This window comes from Aspergillus pseudonomiae, assembly GCF_009193645.1.
Source record: "Aspergillus pseudonomiae strain CBS 119388 unplaced genomic scaffold BDV37scaffold_154, whole genome shotgun sequence".
In the NCBI taxonomy this organism is placed as follows: Eukaryota; Fungi; Ascomycota; class Eurotiomycetes; order Eurotiales; family Aspergillaceae; genus Aspergillus; species Aspergillus pseudonomiae.
The window spans coordinates 24,382-45,557 of record NW_022476146.1 but is presented as its reverse complement, the minus strand read 5'-3'; the positions used below and the strand labels follow the sequence as shown (position 1 = coordinate 45,557).

The 21,176-nt window shown below is 37.4% G+C and overlaps 5 protein-coding genes across 5 annotated transcripts; 2 read left to right on the top strand and 3 right to left on the bottom strand.

The window, feature by feature from the left end:
• Nucleotides 1-231: 231 nt before the first annotated feature.
• On the bottom strand, nt 232-1,212 carry BDV37DRAFT_289371 (aminotransferase class IV; the record flags this gene model as incomplete). Its single annotated transcript, XM_032088445.1, has 1 exon — nt 232-1,212. The coding sequence occupies one exon, from the start codon at nt 1,210-1,212 to the stop codon at nt 232-234; it is 981 nt and encodes a 326-aa protein (XP_031934830.1).
• Nucleotides 1,213-1,993: 781 nt separating this feature from the next.
• BDV37DRAFT_291959 (MFS transporter) lies at nt 1,994-3,564 on the bottom strand (the record flags this gene model as incomplete). Its single annotated transcript, XM_032089068.1, has 3 exons — nt 1,994-3,172; nt 3,331-3,367; nt 3,419-3,564. The coding sequence occupies 3 exons, from the start codon at nt 3,562-3,564 to the stop codon at nt 1,994-1,996; spliced, it is 1,362 nt and encodes a 453-aa protein (XP_031934829.1).
• A 603-nt stretch (nt 3,565-4,167) lies between these two features.
• On the bottom strand, nt 4,168-5,714 carry BDV37DRAFT_289369 (putative class III aminotransferase; the record flags this gene model as incomplete). The annotated part of the gene is made up of 3 exons (XM_032088444.1): nt 4,168-4,884; nt 4,955-5,298; nt 5,399-5,714. 3 exons carry the CDS (start codon nt 5,712-5,714, stop codon nt 4,168-4,170), a joined length of 1,377 nt encoding a protein of 458 aa, XP_031934828.1.
• A 1,840-nt stretch (nt 5,715-7,554) lies between these two features.
• BDV37DRAFT_276886 (putative phosphoserine phosphatase) lies at nt 7,555-8,497 on the top strand (the record flags this gene model as incomplete). The annotated part of the gene is made up of 4 exons (XM_032085648.1): nt 7,555-7,676; nt 7,749-8,048; nt 8,116-8,264; nt 8,361-8,497. 4 exons carry the CDS (start codon nt 7,555-7,557, stop codon nt 8,495-8,497), a joined length of 708 nt encoding a protein of 235 aa, XP_031934827.1.
• An 11,551-nt stretch (nt 8,498-20,048) lies between these two features.
• On the top strand, nt 20,049-21,176 carry BDV37DRAFT_276885 (uncharacterized protein; the record flags this gene model as incomplete). Its single annotated transcript, XM_032085647.1, has 3 exons — nt 20,049-20,123; nt 20,733-20,816; nt 20,940-21,176. 3 exons carry the CDS (start codon nt 20,049-20,051, stop codon nt 21,174-21,176), a joined length of 396 nt encoding a protein of 131 aa, XP_031934826.1.

Genomic DNA, 21,176 nt, shown 5'->3' with positions numbered 1-21,176 from the left:
TTTATTTGCCGCAGTAAGCCTTCTCTTCAATGTATGTATCATACATAGCCTGCAATTCCGGACCTCAATTTGGAGGAGGCTTAACAATACACAGTATAAAATCAAGATAGGATAAACAAGACCCTCATAGCTGGAAAGCATGCTTCACGCACTCCGGCGGATTCGTCCTGGCCATCGCACCTAAAAACCTGGATCCGGAGAAAGGGGAAGGACGAGCAGAATGAGACAGCATCAGTTACCCTCATGGCCCCTGTAATCGATAGCAGAGCTATATTTCGGGTCATAGTGCATCGCCCAGTACTCATCCCATATCTTTGTAGTAAGGGGACCGACTTTTCCATTCCGGATCGGTTTCCCATCGAGTTTCGTGATAGGCATAATGCCACCAGCTGTAGTACACATGAATATCTCATCGGCGTGATAGGCATGTTCGAGTGGCACCACCTGAACGCGGACCTCGATGTTCTTGGCCTGGGCAATATCAAAAACACTCTTACGTGTAATGCCTTCCAGAACACCACGGTCGGGCGTGTAGATAATACCATCTTTAACCAACACTATATTGAAACCGGATCCTTCTGTGAGATTGGTATCTCCATCTGAGAGAAATGGGTAATCCGCGCCACGGTCAGCCGCTTCAAATAGACCCCGTGTCAAGTCCCCCCACTGGAGATTCTTGATGGTAGGATCGAAAGCTCCGGGGGGAGTGCGCCGTACGGTACGGGCAATGATCGCAGTGCCTCCGGTATGTTGCATGGCGGGCTCCATCACCCAGACATACGGCATGACGATCAGATAGAGATGATTCTCGAAAAGATCCTCTGGCTTATTGCCACGGACCCCTTTCAGGCCACGAGTGACGATCAGCTCCACAAAGGCATCTTCGATTCCACTCTTAGCAACCATCTCCCTTAGGGTTTGCTTGACTTCGTCCCTGGACAGTGGGATCTTCAGTCGCATCTTTTCACAACTATCTTCTAATCGACTGAGATGATCATCAAGGCGGAAAAAGCGCCCATCCCAGACCGATGGCACATCGTACGTGAGGTCGCTATGCATGAAACCCTCGTCGAGGAGTGGGACTCGTGCGTCGGCGAGTCGGACGAAAGATCCCTGGACGTAGGCAATTCCTTTCGCAAAGCGGTTGTCACTGTTATCTAGACGAGCCTTGCGCTCGTAGTAACCGGAAAATACTTTGTTCATAGATGTCATGGTGAGATGCCTGTATGTTCGACTGAGGACGTTACCAAAAGAAGCGTCTGGTTACGAGCACATTGTATCTACAGTCTCTAGTGGACCGATACCGCGAACATTGGAAGAGAACAATCGGAGTTGCTTTGGGGCTATGGCAGAACGATGTGTCTGGTTTCACCTGCTGGTACGCCCACTTCCGCATGACTCAATGACCCCAGGCTCGTAAAGTAGCAGTGAACTATGGATGATCCGTCTCCGTGACTACGTAAATTGGTACCGCTCTTGGTTGGCTATCCTTCCCGGGTCTAGTCTGTTCTATGATGGATTGAGAATCAAGTCGTCACCACCTGTGTATGATCGGCACACCTGCTCCGGCTGTCATTTCAGATCCTGTTGTGACGTATTGTCTGAGCCTGGATGCTATATCCGGTTCCAGTATGGTTGCCGTGACTTGTGTTGCCCTGTGCAAATATCTACATTTCTATGTGTCTGCTTTAATGCCGTTCACGAGCCAATTTATGACTTTCCGGACCGTGTAGTTGCTTTTGAGTCCAACACCCAGCTCTCTCGTGGAGAAGACAAGGCTGTTGCACTCATGCTACGTCTAGGATAATTATATATTGAGATAAGATCTATCGCATGGGAGGAAGTGTATATTGAATAGGACCTGCTGCAAATGTCGGTATGAACACGGTAAAGACATTACAGCCAGAGTTCAGTACACCAATCGCATCATAACACGCGGAAATCAGTGCCTGTATAGAGATCGTTACAAACAGCAGAGATGAGTATAAGGCCACTAGAACCGTGTAGGTGAACTGCTCCAGGCAGGTGATGCGGCTTCTTTGGTTCCTCGGCGCTGCCCTGGAAGAGCAAACCACAATATCAAACACAACATAAGCATCGCAAGGACAACAGGGTGAAGAACCTTGATACCATGGGCTTTTGCGATTGCGCCCGTGATGAAAGGGAAAATGCATCCACCCGCGCTCCCAAGAGCACAGGCGAAACCGACGGCTGCAACATGGAGATGCTTTGGCAACAGTGCGGCCTGGGCAATAACCGCTTCTGGGTAAAGGGGCCCCAGGAAGAAGCCCAGTAAGGTTACTGCGATCATGGATAGGTGGACTTTCGTGGCGAGCCAGAAACCAATATGGCACACCACACAGGCCAATAAGTACACAACAATAACAAGACGTTGCCGCTTGAAGTAGGGTGTGATGAACCCAAGACACACACGGCCAACGGTCAGTCCTCCCCAATACATGAATGTGACCACGCCTGCCACATACGGTGGTGTATTCCGGAGATCCACGAGGAACGTCAAGACCCATCCTCCAACGGTGACCTCAATGCCCACATAGACTAACAGGAATAGACTGATTATCCATGTCGAGACCAAACCTAATGATTCAAGCGTTGGGTTCTTTGATGTGGTGTTGCGTCTTGACGAGTCTCGGTCATCTTGTTGCACGTTGTCCCCAGGAACACCCAGTTCGCTGGCTTCAACCAGCGAGCCTCTTGCTGACCAGAATGCAGCGACCGAAGTCACGAACTCGATGGTTGCTGCAATACCCATTATATAGTAGAAGTGGTACCACATCCAGTCTCTCTGGGTGATCACATAAGTGGCCGTAAGCGGTGCCAAAGCCGCCCCCAGACCATAAAACGCGTGGAGGATCCCCATTAGCTGGCTGCTATTATGCATTGCACCAATCCAAGCATTCCAGGATGCATCCACAATGCCATTTCCCAGGCCAGCTAGGATGAATATCGTAATAAGAAGCGGGAAGGGAGGGTGCTGGGTCGTGGCAAAGTAGGAGATAACATGCATCCCCGTGCCCAGCAAGGCAATTCCGCGCTGTCCGAAGCGCTCGTGTATCCAGCTATTAGCCATGGCAGCGGTAGCGTAGCCAAGAAATGGCGAAAGGAACACTACAGAAACCGTGGTATAGTCTGCGTCGTAATATCGGCCCAGCTATTAAGAGATGAAGGGAATAGAAGTGGTTAGCAGCCAATATTCAGAAAGTGCCGCGCATATATCCGACGGATGAACCTACATAGTGAATCATGGCCTACCGATAGCAAGCCTATTAGTACAAGCTCCCTGAGAATGGACTTCTGTGAACCACTTACCCCGTATGCGCCATCGTTTGCGCCGACCACAATGAAGCTGTAGAATGTTGCCAGGACACGCCACAGGTTCACTGAAGGTTCATTCCACCTTTCTGGCTGCTGCCGTGAGTAGGAGTCGCCTGCTTCACTGATATTATCCCGGTCTCGTCCATCTGCCTGGTAAGAACCATAAGACACATAGGCCGAGTCTGATAATAAAGGGGCCTGTGACGCCAAGTCCTGCTGTGTGCTCATCATTCATGCGGTATCTTGCCTTCCGGGATGCGATGTTGTATGTGAATAAGACAAGGATTTAGGCTTTAATTACACCAAAATGTTTGGTGTAGATATTAACGTCAGACGGTAGGAGGTGTAACAAGCAGGCCGGCAGCAAGCAGAAAAGAAAGAGAGGGAGGGAAAGGAATGGAAATAAGAGAAAAAACGGACACAGCCGACGGAGGTAGAGGCAAATCCTACGCATCTAGTCTTACTAAGCGTACAGGCACATGGTTATCAAAGCCCTCACTGCTGGAAGGGTTGCAATACATCAGAATAATGAGTGTAGTAAACGTTTACGTTACATCTGTATCTAGGGAATGCCACCTGGAGGTTTCTTTTCACTTGGATATAGATTGTGCCACTAATACAGTAGTCATGAGGTAATTATCAGCATAATGCTTGCAGGATTATACTTTTTGTCGCTCCCAGTCCGTTGTTTGTCTTTGCCTTTTTTTTTTTCTTTTTTCTTTTTTTTCGTTTTGCTCCCTCGTGGATAATTCAACTAAGAACAAGCTAAATCAACGTAGGCAAACGAAAAAGAAAGGCTAGACAACAAAATATTCCACAGACAGTAATACTTCACATAACTAGCGCAGCTACATCTTCAAATACACTGTCAATAGTTTGAACAAGACGACTCACGATCTCGTCCACATCTTCTTTATGGACAATGTACGGTGGTGCAAGCAACAGGTGGTCACCATTCCAACCATCAACCGCACCAGTGGCGGCAAATAGGCAGATATCGTATCCCCTTTCCATTCCCCTGGACTGCATGCGCTTGCTGATGGTGAATGCCGGAGAAAAAGGAGTCTTGGTGGGTGGATCAGCCATGAATTCAACTGCCCAAAAGAGACCACGCCCTCTGATGTCTCCGACGTATGGATGATCGCCCAGGTGTAGCTTTAGTTGTTGGCCCAGATACTGACCCATCTTGCGACAGTTCTCAACGAGGTTTTCCTCTTTGATAATACGCTGGACTTCGACTGCTGCTGCGCAGCCCAGGGGGTGGGATTGGTAGGTCTGACCGTGGACAAAATACCCACCACCGTGTCTCAATCCATCCAAGACACGGTCGTTGACAAGTAACCCAGAAATGGTTCCATATCCGGCGGCGAGACCCTTTCCTACGAGCTCAATATCTGGAGCGACGCCATCCTCCTGCCAGGCATGTGTGATTCCGGTCCGGCCCATGCCGCACATAATCTCGTCGAAGACTAGGAGGGCACCATAGCGGTCGCATACATCCCGCACGGCTTGCAAATATCCTGGTAGTGCAGTAACACAGCCCAGGGCCTAAATGTTCAGACAGATCAATCTCTCATCATAACCAACTAAACCATGCTGGGGGTCCATGATCACCTACCGTCCCGACCATCGGTTCCAGGAAAACCGCACAGACCGTTTCAGGCCCAAGTCGTTGGAACTCGTTGTCCAGCTCGTCCTTGAGTCGAGCTACATATGTCTCCGGATCCTCATTTTCCATGAGGCCGTGGTATGGATCGCACGCTGAGACATGGGAGATATTAGAGGTCAAAATGGAATCAAATCGAGTCTTCCTCGGCTTAAAATCTCCTAATGCCAATGCCCCTAAAGTGCACCCATGCCACGAACCGTGCCTGGAAATGAACCTGGTTCGCCGTGTGTTCGGCGACTGCTCCTCAAAGTACTGATAAGCCAGTTTCATGGCCGCTTCGACGGCTTCGGAACCTATGTAGTTCACAAATTTAGTTCACAAGTTCGTACTGAATGGTCCCTTGACGCGAGGGATGATGCATAGAAAAACAGAAGAGGGGAGTTTATTGGTTACCAGATCCAAGAATGCACGCCCGAGACAACTTTCCTCCTGTGGACTCGACCAAAAGATCTGCAAGGTCCATTGCTGGTGTATTTGGGAAAAATCCCGGGTGGCAGTACTCCACTTGGTCAAGTTGGGACATTATAGCATTTTTGACACGACCTACGCCGTGGCCGATTGCAGAAACAGCCGCTCCGCTCGTGGCGTCTAGTATCTTCTGTCCATTTTCGAGGTAAATATAAATGCCCTCAGCTGATCTTACGGAAGGGACCGTTGGGTCATGGGTGACATTCTTGTACAGGTATGCTGGCTCCGCCGCGGATCCCATTGTACTGTAATAGTATAGATTGTATCTTGCGGGGGGTTTAAATGATGAGAATCTCTTAATCACGAAATTGTGAAACAGTTGGGCCTTCCACACGCTTGATTAAATAGTTGGGTCTTGAGCAATACATAGGTATATCAACATCAGATGCTTTTTTTGTTCTTTTACCGAAGCTTCCGATCAATTTCAGTCTACGTGGTAAAAGTAACTACGGTAGCCAGTCAGTATGGCTAGATTGAGTTGTAGCCTTCGCATTAATGCGTTTATCGTAGAGGGTGTGGCAAGTCTAGGCCTTATGCGACAATTGTGAACCATTTCTTCGTGAAATGCTACCTATTCCGACTCTACATCTGTAGATTCTTCGGAGTTAGAATTCCTTCCTCAACCCTGACAGACAATGGGTCACCACATTGCGTTCCGTGTGGAAGGCTGAAGGCGTGTCTGCAGTTCTTAGCATACTCTAGCGCAATTCAATATCCACATATAGCATAGGTTGCATCAACATATCCGATATCATGTTACCTTGTAGGTTCAAGCTAACAGTAGTGACTCATAGAGTATAGCCTTCCTCGAATAAGTGCTAATCTAGGGTAGTAACACGGCATCGACAACGATGTAGGCAGAAGTGGCTTGCGCAAAGGACACCTAACACATAGTGCTAAATTGCATATGTGACATGAAGCTCAGTTATTTTGCTAGTTGGAATTAAAATCATAGCGAATAGCGGAATGTTGCATTCCCAGGGTTCCGGGTATGTGGTGTGGTGTGGCATGCTCCGTTTGCGTCGAGTGCAGACAGCAAGCCATCTTAACTGGAAAATGTAGACAGGATTTAAGTTCAACCTTCGCTATATGACAAATGCTTAATTCACGGACACATGCTGGTCATCGATTAAAATGATCAGATCTCGTATACGACTTGTTAATGTATAGGTCGCTCAGGGTGTGGAAGCAGTCCCTTTCGGGTAGGAGATAGATATCGGCTGTCAGTACAAGACCACAGGATTAGGTTGTCATATGCAGAGTGAACCAGAGATTGTGCAGAATAGCCGACCCATCTGAGCACAGGTATTGTGAGATATGACATTCAAGTACCCGACATTGAGCTCTGGATACGCCGGAAATGTGGTTACATTCCCTGGATCTGCTCTCAAGGCTAGTGACACCAGAAGGATCGCTGCAAATGGCAACTTCCGAATTTTGGCACTCTAAGAAGCTAAATCTTTATCTTGTCCATATCTTAGTATACCTGCAAGCTAGATAAGGCTCCTCGTTACACGAGAGATAGTAGCAACCAGAGATGGAGCTACAGGTGTAAATGTCATAAGATCGCAGTTCACGGCTAGGCCAATCTTTCGCAGTAGGTACTTCGGAATAGGAAACATTCGTAATATTTTACCTCATATAGATCTCCCTGTCATGTATGTAATGATCATATACGCAACGGGAAAAATCTTAAATCTCATAGCTGCCCACCACCAGGCTTACCTAGGAGAGCGGCATCCAGTTGTCGTTAGATAACTTAAATGTTAATAATACCGGTGGATACGTTTCGATACCCTTGCTGGTTTCCATCATCTGTTTAGTTGCCATTTTAATACGTTCGGCGGTTCTTGAAAGATCCTCAATCGTGATCACAGGCGGCATAATGGAGTCCCCTGAAAATGAGCTGCTGTACCTCAAAGAGAACCCTAAAGCTATCTTTTTTACAGATTTTGATGGAACTATTACTCTGAAAGACTGTATGATTCTCTTACCGGAGGCTTTTCTTGGTCTTTCCCTCCGTCATGATACTCAGACACGCCCGTCGCTGACAGCAATCTAGGCAATGACTATCTGGTACTATGTCGACCCCAATATCCAATCTCCGTAGCTTACCTGATGTGAAGGTAGATAACTTTGGGTTTGGGATGGAAATGCGACGGAAATTGGAGATGGAAGTCATGAAAGGACATATGGCTTTCAGGTAAGAATTCGCTATCCATCCGTATGCCATTTCTGTCATTTCACACAGCCACTTGACCAACTCCACCAATAGAGATGCATTCCACGCCATGCTCCAGAGTGTACAGATGCCGTTAGCGGATTGTCTGCGAATTGTACAGGATAATATTCAGCTTGATCCCCACTTCCTGGATTTCTATTATTGGGCAAAAGGGTGTAATATCCCTATAGTTGTCCTCTCCTCTGGGATGACTCCTTTCATAACCATGTTGCTGGAGTCCGTTCTGGGCAGCAATCCAGAAAATATATTTGTTGTTGCCAATGACGTTGAGCCTCACAGCTTCGGGAACAAGACGACTGGGAGTGGATGGCGGATTAAATACCGTGACGACAGGTAAGGGTAACACATTTGCTGAGCTGTTGAGTGAGTCTTCACTAAACCGAAATGATGAACTATATAGCGCCTTTGGCCATGATAAATCACTCGAGATCAAGCCGTACTTTGGGCTACCCAGCGGAAATTGCCCTCTACTTTTTTATGCTGGAGATGGTGTCTCGGATTTATCTGCCGCATCGCAAACTCACGTTCTTTTTGCAAAGGAGGGTTTGGGTGAGTTCTCCTGGTGAATTACTTTCACAATCTCATATCCACCCGCATGGTTGGCTACTTGCAATTGATAATAAGCGAGCCTAATGTATGAGGTAGACCTAGTAGATCATTGCAAGGAAAGGGGAATTCCGTTTATCCCCTTCGACAACTGGAGCTCTATCCTTGACACAATGCAAGGTATTTACGAAGGTCTGTCTAGGGCAGGAATCACGGGCTATTCCAACGTTGTATAATAATCTAGGAGGTTCTAGTCCAGAAGGGGTGAAACAAGATAGTGCATTGGAATTGGGATAAGGCCCGTTTAGCGGGCGGGCCGGTTTAGGGTCAACGTACGTTGGAATTAAACTTCCCACATAGACTGCCAATAGATCCCTATACCCTAGTCTGTGGCACCTCTGGGGTCGAAGTTGGCCTCCGGCCCTTTTATTAGCCCAGGTTTAGTGTTCCCACGTATACCTGGTATTAAAAGTGCGTGGTAATATATCCGCGTCCGCTTCTTTTGTTTAGTTAACCGTTTTACTTCTTTATTACTATTACTACCGTATTGTTTTTCTGCGGAAACTTTAGGACTTTTCCTTTCCGGAACGGGACTAGCTCAGGGCCGCTTTTTACTCAGTGATTACTCCCGGAGCGTGGGGATAGACAAGAATACGTGTACTAAATACTCCCGGAGCATTAAACTAGTACACCGGAGCGATCCGGAATTAATTCTAGAACTAATCTATGATTACTTAGCTAAGCCGACTACTTTAGACAGTAAATTAATTAAAAATTATAGCGCCAAGCCTATTATTCCAATAATTAGCTAAGGGTATAAATATCAAGATATCTCTAGATCTACGACTGAGGTCTATTTTATAATAAGTAAACGACATATATAGCCGTCGCTAAGAGTTTCGATTAATATACAGTCCCTCACTGAATAGCTTCTAATATTAAATAAATTATTTATTATAATTACTCTCTATGTGAATACGTCGTCTACACCATTAAATACAAACTTAAACCGTATAGTAAAGAGGACTTTACTGTTTCTTAGTTAATATACTATATAATATAATAATACAGTATATATAAACTATTGTTATAGAAGTAGAAAGCCAACAGCGATTATATTAATCATTCTAAGCTAACCCTCGTAACGTAAGAATACGTATAATTATCTATCTTTAAATATCGTAACGTGTAGCACCTAATTCTTAGGTCTTTCTATTACTAGGTTTATCTAAAGCCAAACGTTACTTATAGTATAGCGTAAAGTCGTTAATACTTATATAGAAGGAACTTTGATAGGCTCTTATCAAAATAGGATTCGTAATATAAAAGAGATTTATATACTGCAAAGAGCTTTAAAAATATTTAATATATTTTATTTTTAATAAGGGATACTTTTAGATAATTAGTTTAATATCTTAGTATACTTTCACCAGAGTTTTCCATTTATTTAAAATATTTATAAGTCCAGGCTTAACAGTTCTATATATATAAATTAAATTAAGTTAAAAAATATATAATTTAATATAGTCTTTAAAATTAATTATAGGAGATTAGGCCTCCGGGCCTAGCTATTCTATCTTTATATCATATATCCTCTATACAGTAGTTTTAATATCCAGTTCTTCTCTCGCTAGTATATAGAGTCTTTTTTAAATTTATTTTACTAGCTATTTATAATAAAAGTAAACCAGCTCTTAAGACCTCGTAAATCAGAGCCTTATATTAAAAAGAACTATAATAACTGTATCGGGGGAAGGATAGATATATCTTTTTATATAAAGTCGAGGAACGGTTAGGACATAACTAAATATAGTAACCCTACGCGGCATAAATTTTAACGCTACTTGTCAACATATTCACTGCTAGACTTACGATAGTAGAATAATAAATCTCGGAGAAATTATTACTTTTATAATAAAAGGACCTTTTAAACAGTACCTATATAAATACCGAGATATGTGGCATTAATACCAATTCCTGATAAAAAGCTCCTCGAGCTAAAATCTACTTGTAGACTTGTTTATGATTGTATAAAAAGCTCTCGCTTACTATATTCAAGATCACCATAATCGATAATTTTTATAGTAACTAAAGACTTGAGTTAAGGGCCACAGCTATATATATATATCTAAGTATAGATTTAAGGATAGGATAAATAAGAAGAATTAACACTCGTAGTCCTAGAATGGATCTTTCGTAAAAAATAGAAAAGTATAGATTCCAAGAATCTTGAGTATAGGTACGAGCTCAGACTATTAATAATAGTTATACTTTATATAAATTGAATCTAGGACTAAGGTAACTTAAGAAGAATTAAATATATCTCTCTTAGAGTAAATATTATTAGAATATACTGTATTTATCGATAGAAAGGAGTTTAAATAGGTAAATATTATCTGCCGATGTTTTTTATACGCTTTGCCCTTTATTCTACTATAAATTATTAGAGGTTTAAAATACGTGTATTTTTTCTATTAATAATAGACGCTAGTACAGAGAGAGATAAAGATTTATTATTACTATTTAAAAAGCAGTTGGCGCACTATTTTATTTATTGTATATATAGCTATAGATGGCTACGCAGCACTTAGGATATAATAGAGTTAATATTCTAGGTGGTAAAAAGGTTAATTATCTAGGGCTATAGCATATTGGTCAGTAATCATCATAGAAATTGTTATTTAGATTTGGAAATCGAATATTGGCGCTGAAACCTGAGTATAAATAATTAATCTATTATACTGCCCATTGGCAGAGACAGGACTGATATAAATAGAGTATATTAACTCGTTATACTCTATCGTTATATTGTGTTCTGTTTTGTAACAGAAAATTTTAAGCTACAATTACGGCTGTGCAAGATTACATTTGTAAATATATAATAAGTAAATAACTGTATGCTAATAATATAAGTGTAAAAAAAAAGATCAATACGATATATCGGTATATTAATATATGGGTTCTTGTAATAAAGTTATTGTGGTCTATAATAAAGTCGGGACTAAGCTAGAAAAGTAAAGTTTAAATATATTACTGAGGTATCTGATAAGCGGCTTTGAGCATTTGCTATAGGATAAAGAAGAGTGGGTGGGAAGAAATTTTGGGGGTAGATATAGAATCTCCGTCTGCAATGGAAGGATGTCTAATGCAGGATACCTTTACTAATGTAAGCAAAAACTACAAGAAAAAGCTGCTGTCTCATATTCCTAGTGTATAGAGATGGAACGCGAATGTTTATAGATATTCTGCTGTATATATTCCTTTTTTCTCTTATAGCTTTATATGATCTAAAAGCCAGTCTATAGGCCTCACCTGCTCGAGACTGTTATTTAGTGAGGGTTGACGGTGTGCTAAGCAACTATCGCCTAGGGGATAAATATATATGAAGAGATAAATAAAAAACGCTGCTTGTAGGTATATGCAAGCAGTAATTTAAACGACTAAGTTAATAACTAAGGACTATTCTTATTAGTAACTCGCTTTTTAGGGCGCTAAATATACCAGCTTCGTTACCAGTGCGCGGGATTTTTATGATTTATGGATAAGACGAGAAAGTCGCTATATGTCGTCTTGCCTTATATTTTTTTAGTTACTAGCCTAATATATCTTATATTTGTGGGTATTGGCTGTACCTACATATCGTCTCCTCAAAGTGAACTATATTTTATAAAGGTTAGTAAATAATAATACTCCGTTGGAAAACATGGAACCGAGCAATTGACTGTGCAGACTAACTTAATAGAGTTTGGATCAACTCTGGAAAAGAAATTAACGGGTCTTATCTTACAACGGTCAATTTTTGATAATTCCTTAGCCGCGGTAGTAGGGTCTACTTTAAATATTTTATCAATACTATAGGATCTAAGTAATACTACCTAGGATATAGGTAACAACGCAATTGATAGTGTGACGAGGATAGTAAAGAATATGGTAGATAAAGTAAAAAATCAGACTTAGAATATTTTTAATAAACTTGCTAAGATAGAATCTAATATAAAGGAGTTCTATATTATTGAGCTTTAGAAATACTGCCAAGAGAGTTTTAATGGAACTGGTTTAATTATCAAGAAATATACACCTCTAAGCTCATCCTTCTAGTTTAACTTTACCGAAGTACTCGGGCTAGAAAGCTTATAGACAGAGAAAATATTTCCTAACTAGGTTAAAAAGGTAGTAGGTGTGTATAAGATAACATTGAAGGGAATAAGCGCTATTTATATAACCGCGTTTACTATAACTGTATTTACCTTAATTACGGGATTAACAGTCATAGTCTCCGGCTAGGGAAGCTACTTAATTAATATATACGTGATGGTATGTAGTTTCAAGCTTAAAAACGTGGTCTTAAGCGCTAACCGTATCTAGATATCGATAATTTTTAATATAGCAGAGTTAACAACAGTTACAGGGGTGTATATTTCCCTTATCGGTGTCCTTGAATCTGTATTTTATTCTACGGGGATTAATATAAGCTTAGGCTAGAAAATATTAACAACTAGCTGGCTGGCTTCTTTATTTTCTATAATAGCTTGTGTTTTCTAGTTGTTGAGTATCTGTTACTATTAGAAAATATGATAGATAATTTAAGAATGGGTAATCTATTGGCCTAGAACAATATAAAAATAGAATATAATTACGCTAGTCTCTAACCCTAGGATGTGAGTGTATATTATAGTTAGGCTTCTTCACGGCCCATCCCGGCCCAGGCCCAACCCCGGCCCAAGCCCACGGTGGGTTGGGCTTTGGGCCCGAGTCTAGGGCCCATAATGGGCCCGTGGGCCCCCAATTGGGCCCCAAACAGTGCAAACATCGGGCTACCTATTACTACACAATTTATACAATACCCGGCTATAAAATTAAGTATTTCATATATAACCTTTCTATTTAAATTATAAATTTAACATTAATACATTAATTAGAAGAACTAGTAAATTAAATCTAAAAGAATAAAGTCAATTAATAGTACTAAAATATATTATCTTCCCAGGTTTTACGCTTTTGTCCTGAAGCACGTATTTAAATATTTATTACTAGTAGATTAGACTTAATATAATTCTCAGTAATTTTCTTTATCTAGTTCTTAATCTCCTTGTCTACTTCACTATCTATTTTCTCAGTATTACTTATTAATTTAATTTTAATCTTCTCAAGTCTTTATTTTTCTCTTCTTTCGCTACTTCAATCTTAAACTAAGAGAAAAATCTCTCTAGTCACTCAATCTTCTTTTCTTTAAGATTAAATCTTAAAGTACAAAGAAATATTATAAGTTCTTAAATTATTTTAAATTTTATTCTTTCTCGACGATAGTAGTAAATATCTCTAGTAGTATTAAAAAGTCATTCAACCCCTATACCCGTTGCTAGTATTAAGAGAATATCCCGTATAAATATTATAATTATAGGAAAACGCACTTCGTTTTCTTTCTAAAATATAAGAAATCTAATATCAATTGTATCTAATATTAAGTTAATAATATATTAAAATAATAGTATTTAAATATACTACTATTAAAATATAGTATTATTTTATTAATAGTCTTTTTTAACTATCTTTTCTTTCTATTTAATATCTTATTAAACTTTGACGCTGTTTTCACTACTATTTAAAAGTTTTATATATCTCGCTAATTAGTAAAGTATTTTTAATATAGAATAAAAGCTTTTTAAAATAATTTACAATATATAGTACACTATTCTTGATTCTAGTTATTAGTAAAAAAGAATTAGAATTTATTAATTAATACAAATATTATACTAATTATATAGATATATCTTTGAATATTATCTATTTATAAATAGTACTTATTAAGCTTAGATTAGCTAGTTTTAAGTATTTTAAATATTTATTTTTTCTATTAAATACGCTTTCGCTATAACTGTTTTATTAATTACTTAAAATATTTAAAAAGTTTATTATAAATTTTAAATATATAATATATTATAATATCTCGAGTCTAGAAAAGTTAAATAGTATAGTTAAAGAAAGGCTCAGTAATATAAAGTAAATAATTAATTTAACACCACTTTTTATTTTTAAGTAATAAATTCTTACGATTATACTCTGCGTAAAAAAATATAAAAATAATACAAAGTCTTTTTACGCGGCGAAATATTAAAAAGATTAAGTTTTAATAGATTTTCACGTCTTGAATTAGTATAAACTTCTATTTTTAAATTTAAAAATTATTAAATATCTCCTGGTATTAAGGATTTATATTTATATATATTACAAGATAGCGAATCTTATTCAAAGTAATAGATATTTTTTAATTTTTTTATTATATATTTGCCTGTGTCTTTAAAAACTGTTACTTTATCTATTTTATTTTAGCTATATTATTTAAAGAAACCGCCTTGATATATTTAAAAAATTAATTTAAATTAAATTAAATAATATACGCAAGATATAGAATTTAGATAATAATAATATTATTCGATAAGATCTACTATAAAGAATTAACTAATATCTTATTATTTAATATATTATCTATAATTAAATTAAATACTTGGCCCTTAATTCTATACTTAACTAGGACTTTTACTAGTATATTATTTAAATTTACACTAGTATAGATATTATAAATAGATTTAAAATTAAGAAAAATTTCTTAATATATCTAATTTAAATTGATAAAATAGCCTATAATTACTATAAATAATTGCGTAAATAGAGATATCTAGTAATCGAGTATAATAAATATCTTAGAATTAGAAGAAAATAGTCAAAGGATATTTTATTATTAATCCTTAACTAAATTTTTTAATTAACGGCGAATAGTAACTGTAAAAAAGATTATAGATAAAGACAGGATAGTATAAGCTATTTGAATAAAACTTCGAAATGTTAATTGCTTAATAAGATGGAAAAAAAGCCAATTTAAAGAAAGAAAAGATAGGATCTTTTTCTTTTAATATTTTTATAAAAATATAGTTTTAGTTATAGTATTATTTTTAAAAATAGATAGTAAATTAGTAAAAGAATATATATTATTAAAAGTTAAATCTATACTCTATTTAAAAAACTAAGTAATCTCTTCTTTTTATTTCTAATTCCATCTCTAACATATAGATATTAAAATATATCTTTTTATTATTAATAGATTATAACACTGGTCCCTTCCTTTATTTATTTTATTTCTAAGAGAATAGAGATATTCAAGAATCTAACTACAGCGCTTATATATAATTTTTGAAGCTTTATCTATTTTATATACTACCTGGTAAAAATGGTTCTAGATATTTAATTAATAGATCGAGTTTTAGTATATTTTATTCTTTTATCTATAGTTAGTCTACAGCTACTAATCCACTTATTCATTGTATACTATATTATTATATAGAATAAAGATTTTTCTTCGATTAAAGCTAATATAGATAAAAGAGAGCAGGGTAACAAGTGAAATAATTGAACAAAAAAATTTAGAATTAAATTTATTTAATATTTATTAACTACTGGATAAATCTAGAGTAACAAGATAATTTAAAATTATAAGAAATATAAGATTATCTATATCTCTATTATAAAAAGATAACGCGAAGTTAAACTATTAGCTTTAAAATATAATAGTATATAAATAATAGCACATAATAAATAGTTAATAAAAAAAGATATAGAGTATATATACAATAGTTAAAAGATATTATTAATTTTAACTAAAAATATTAAGTCGTAAATATAACAAAGTTAGGTATCTTCTACTAATTAATTAAATATTATAGTTTTAAATAGATCGAGCCTAATAAAAGTCTATCAAAATCTACCAAAGTCTATTGAAAGTCTACTAAAATTTACTAAAAGTCTACTAAAATCTATTAATAATTTATCAAAGCCTATCAAAACCTATCGATAGCCTATCAAAATCTATTAAAGCCCGTTAATAGCCTACTAAAACCTATTAAAATCTATCAATAGTTTATTTCCAGCCTATTCCTAATCTATATATATCAAAAATTTATATTTTTTTCTAAGATAACTTAAATAAGGGCCCTGAATAATAGTAATAATAGAAATAATTAAAATAATTGTAATATCTATAATTACTATAATAATAGTAATAATTAAAATAACTATAATAGATTATAGTAGTACTATAGTAGCGTAGTATTATAATAATATTAATTATATTTAATATTAATAAGATTATATTAAATATAAATATAGTTATTATAAGGCTAAGTATTAGTAAATAAAATCAAAGTAGTAGATAGCTAGTATATTAAAATATATATTTAAATAATTTTAATATCGAAGATATTTTAATACTACTATAATATCACGCTACTAATCTAAAATCTATTTTAAAGTTAGTAATTTAAAAGGAACTAGGTTAGAAAACTTTATTTTTAAATATAATTTATAAAATTTTATATAATTATATAAAAAAGGATAGTATTACTTTCTATAGATACCAAAACAAAGATAAAAAATAGTTTTTTATTTTGCTTATTTAGCAGCTTTATGAATACCAAGACTGTAATTTTATATAAAAATAGGCTTTAGAGGGGACCCATTGGGGGCCCATTGTAGGCCTAGGGATTGGACTTAGGCTCGGTAGTTAGGGCCCAGGGCCCATATAGGTTGGGCCTTGGGCCTGGAGTTTGGGCCTATTCGTGGGCCCTGAAGAAGACTATCGGCATCTTCATAATATCTTGGCTGTAGATTCTGACTGGGGAGTAGTTTCACAGTAGGTTCACTGTTTAGACCAGGATAGTATTCAAGAAAGTATTAGGATCAGCCCCGCATAGTATCTCCCGAATAAGAAAAATAATGTCATATCTATTTGCTAAGTAAAAATAGTATATAGGGGTAATTCATTGACACCTTTGTCAACAGAGTTTAAACCTTGTAGAAATAAGTATAGCCTGTTGAGTAGCTACCGTTATATCTATGTATCCTGGCTAATTGGGTGGGTCTGTTCTCTATAGAAGGTATAGTACTAGCGTATCACCCGTGATAGATATTTTTATATTATATTGAATTATGATTGCAGTCGTATATACCAGGGCAATGGGCCTCAGGCTGATGTTATATCTAACGCACCAGGGGCTAGAGTATGAACATACGTACTAAAGAACAAAGCCTGTCTAGTTATATATAGACTTGATGTATATGTAGTGACGGCTTTCTCGTATCGATAATATATTGGTATTTAACTGTGAGTCTGGGTATTGAGGACTGAGCGCAAAACTTTGACAAGGCCAAGGGTCCCATTACACCTGATATAACTACAGGATATTGTTACCTTTGGAATGAAATAGTGAATTTCAACAATTAAATAACCCTTTTAGATATCTTGCCTGATTTTGAATTGAACAGTATCATACATGTAACATGATGCGCCGAGGTATATTTAACTTTAACTTAGTGGTAGTGGCCTATCACCCAATTCTGTATCATCTCTTTACTATAACCTAAGATTGTAGATTGATCTATAGATACTAGAGTATTTACGCTCGCTGTATTTCTTCTATTACTCCCCGCCAATGGGATGACTGGCTATTTACCACTATCTATCCTATCGAAACCTTTACTGTCCGGATAGTATGGCTCGATCATAGAAGATGCTAAGGCAAGTTCCTTGGCTGGTGTTTGATCTTCCTGGGATGGCTGATTTCCCTCAGCCATGATCGTGTGGTCGAATCCAGTATCTATGTTAAAAGTAGCGGAAGTATCCAAGGCTAATGAGATGGGAAAGTGTGGAGATAGCTTCTCTCCGTACTCGTTGGCAGCTGATATCGACGGAGGGTAGTAATAGGATTGACTCGGTATATGTCCCTCTGAAATGCTGGGAGGTTGGCCACACCACTTATAGTCTCTGATGCTTAATAGATCGTGAGAAAAGGGACACTGGATGTACGTCCGCGGGTCTTGTTCTTCCGAATCTTTCTACTGTGGGGCATAGGTGGCAAGTCCTACTGTTTCGTTTATCGAACTGTATAGAGATGTTGAAATATTCTCGGTGGTTATTTTGGGGGCTATTAAATAAATAAACTGATAGTCGCTTTGTATAGTGGATAAATCGCTGGATGAATTTGAGGTTAAACCAGTGATAGTATGATTCTCAGGGGACTGCCCGTCGCTGGTATGAGTGCTTGAGCCGTTAGTGTAGATTTTTATATTAATAGTTAATAATTTAACACAGTGTATCTCCGTATTAAGTATATTATTAAAAGTCGTGGTAGTGGAAGTTGGAAAGTCTATGTCTGTAGGACTTTTAATATTAAATTAATTAGTATAAATATAATCGTGGTAGCGATTGTTAAAGGCTATACTCGGTGTATCTTGGTATGTATTTACTTTCCTCTAGATTAAGCTATTACTATTCCACAGGGAAGTTCTATATTTAGAATTTATTAACAACTGATAATATTATTAGAATAAATTATAAAGTGTGTGCGCGCTTTCTGTTGTGAGATTTAAAGTAAATATAATAATATTCTATTTACAGTGTTCCTTGGGGAAGATATAATCTATGGGGTTCTATACTCTCGCGATGGACTGGCTTTGAACTATTCCAGAGCTGTTAGGTTTTTGAATCCAGCTCTCTCGAGCGGGGAGGGGGATTCTTACTTTAGGTAGGATATAATCAAACGCCTGTCTGGTACTTGGGTCTAGAGTCTTCTCTATTAATTTAGTGGTGGGTTTGTTCGAATCCACTGATCTATTCTGTCCTAAATTAACAAGGTTGTTGGCCATCTGATGATGGCGATCTCGGAGTTCTCTGCTAGCTGGGTTCTGGGCTTTCTGCTTTCTGCGTGTCACCATGGCGGGGTCATGGTCTTTATTGATAGGTATGCAATGTTCTACTGTATTTAAAAGACTTTCGAGATAGCCTTTAGGAAACGTATGTTCTGGGCTGGGAGAGATTTGGTCTATCCAGTTCGCTATCTTTTATTGACTATGTTCTACTAGACCTATTTATATATACAGTACATGGTGGCCAAGACAGAACCTTGGGATATTATTTAGATAGGGCAACGAAAAAAAAAAGAAGAAAATTGGAATGCTATCTATTTTATGTTTGGACTCTGACTGGAATCTAATAATGGAATGGAATGCGGATACTATTTCTACTGGCGCTAGAGAGTAACTAGATTGGGCTTAAATAACGATACTTAAGGGCTTAATGAAGCTCTTATTTTATTAAATAAGAAATAATTTTCCCTGTTAGATCTATATATGTAGTTTTAGCCTTGTTTCTTGTTCTCCTTATATACTTTAATTTTTAGAAACTTGTGTAAGATGTCGCTTCTGGTCTTTCCTATAGAACTTTTATTGTTTATTCTGGATAGCCTGGATAAAGTAAGTGATATTTTTTCTATATGTTGTATATATCCCAGTCTATATATATGACTTCTGCGCGCTCTCTATATATTTAATGTCAAATGGTAAAACAGCTCCGCACTATACTAGGCAGTATCTCATGGAAATCTAAGACTCGCCTGTATATTAGGTTCCTATGGTATTAATATTAATTTTCTTACCAAGGGAGTTCTATCGCTCTATTATACTGTGAGCTGCTAGTAGATTAACCTAATAAAATGGTTTCTTTTTTGGGATTATCTTGATATTAACGTCCAAGACCTTTTTTATAAGACTGCTCTGTATTACGCTGTTCTTATAAATAATAAAGAGGTAGTAGCTTTGTTACTTTAGAAAGAGAATATTAACGTAAATAAGTAGGATATATATAGAATGATTCTATTATATTAAGCTATTTTTTTTGGTAATCTATCAATTATTTAGTAACTTCTAAATTATAGTTTAATTTACCTAGAGCTTCGCGGTATGGATGGTTATTGGGGGATCTGGAATAAATCGCCACCGCTGTGTGTTACCGTTATGTGCGGTAGATTTGATATTGTTTGTCTTTTATTTTTGTTTCCGATCAATGTTAATAACTGCAACAAAGATGGTAAGTCTATATTATATCTCGCGGTGGATAATGACAACTATAATCTTGTTAAGCTGCTCCTCGACCAGCTGGGTATCGATGTGAATATTTAAGATAATGTTGAGAATAGTGTTTCTCTATATAACGCTGTCGAACTTGCACGTGAATCGATTGTTAAGCTGCTGCTCGGTTAGTAGGGTATTAATCTGAATATCTGAGATAGTTATGGAGATACTGCTCTATATATAGTTGCTAAATCTGGAGATCCGTCGATTGTTAAGCTTCTTCTTAATAAGCCCGGTTTGGAGATAAATATGAGGAACTATTATGGATAGATTCTCTTGTGGTGGGCCACGAAGAATAATTACCTCTTTCTTGTTAAGTAGCTATTGGCCGAGAGTTATATGGATGTTAATACTATAGGTTAGGATATCTCAACTTCTCTCTACTATATAGTTAAGAATCGAAGTTTATATTTAATAATACTATTACTCTATATGAACGGGATTGATGTGAATATTTTTGATAAGAGTGAGAAGATACTACTAGAGTGGGCGGTGTATTAAGGTGATATTTAGATAGTCGAAATTCTTCTTTTATCTCCCACGATTAAGATTGAATTGGTACTAGGTATGGCGGTTAAACTTGGCTATATCTGGATCGTTAAACTATTCCTCCGGCGCTAACCTAACGCAGACTTAAACTTCTGTGATGGATTAGGGATGACCGCATTAGCCTAAGCCGCTTTTACCGGGCATGATAATATTGTCAAGTACCTCCTCTAGAGACGTTATATTGATGTGAATCTCTACGACTTTGATAGATGCACGCCTCTGTGGTGGGTGGTTAAAAGAGGATACTTGGATATTGTGGTACAATTGGTCAATGATAGTCGGACAGTGTTTAATAGTAGAATATATCGATGTCCACGAGACGAAGTAAAGTTTTGGGGATACTCAGATATTGCTAATCTTTTAACTTATGTTATAGATAAGAAGAATCTACTTACTTTTTTGAATTAG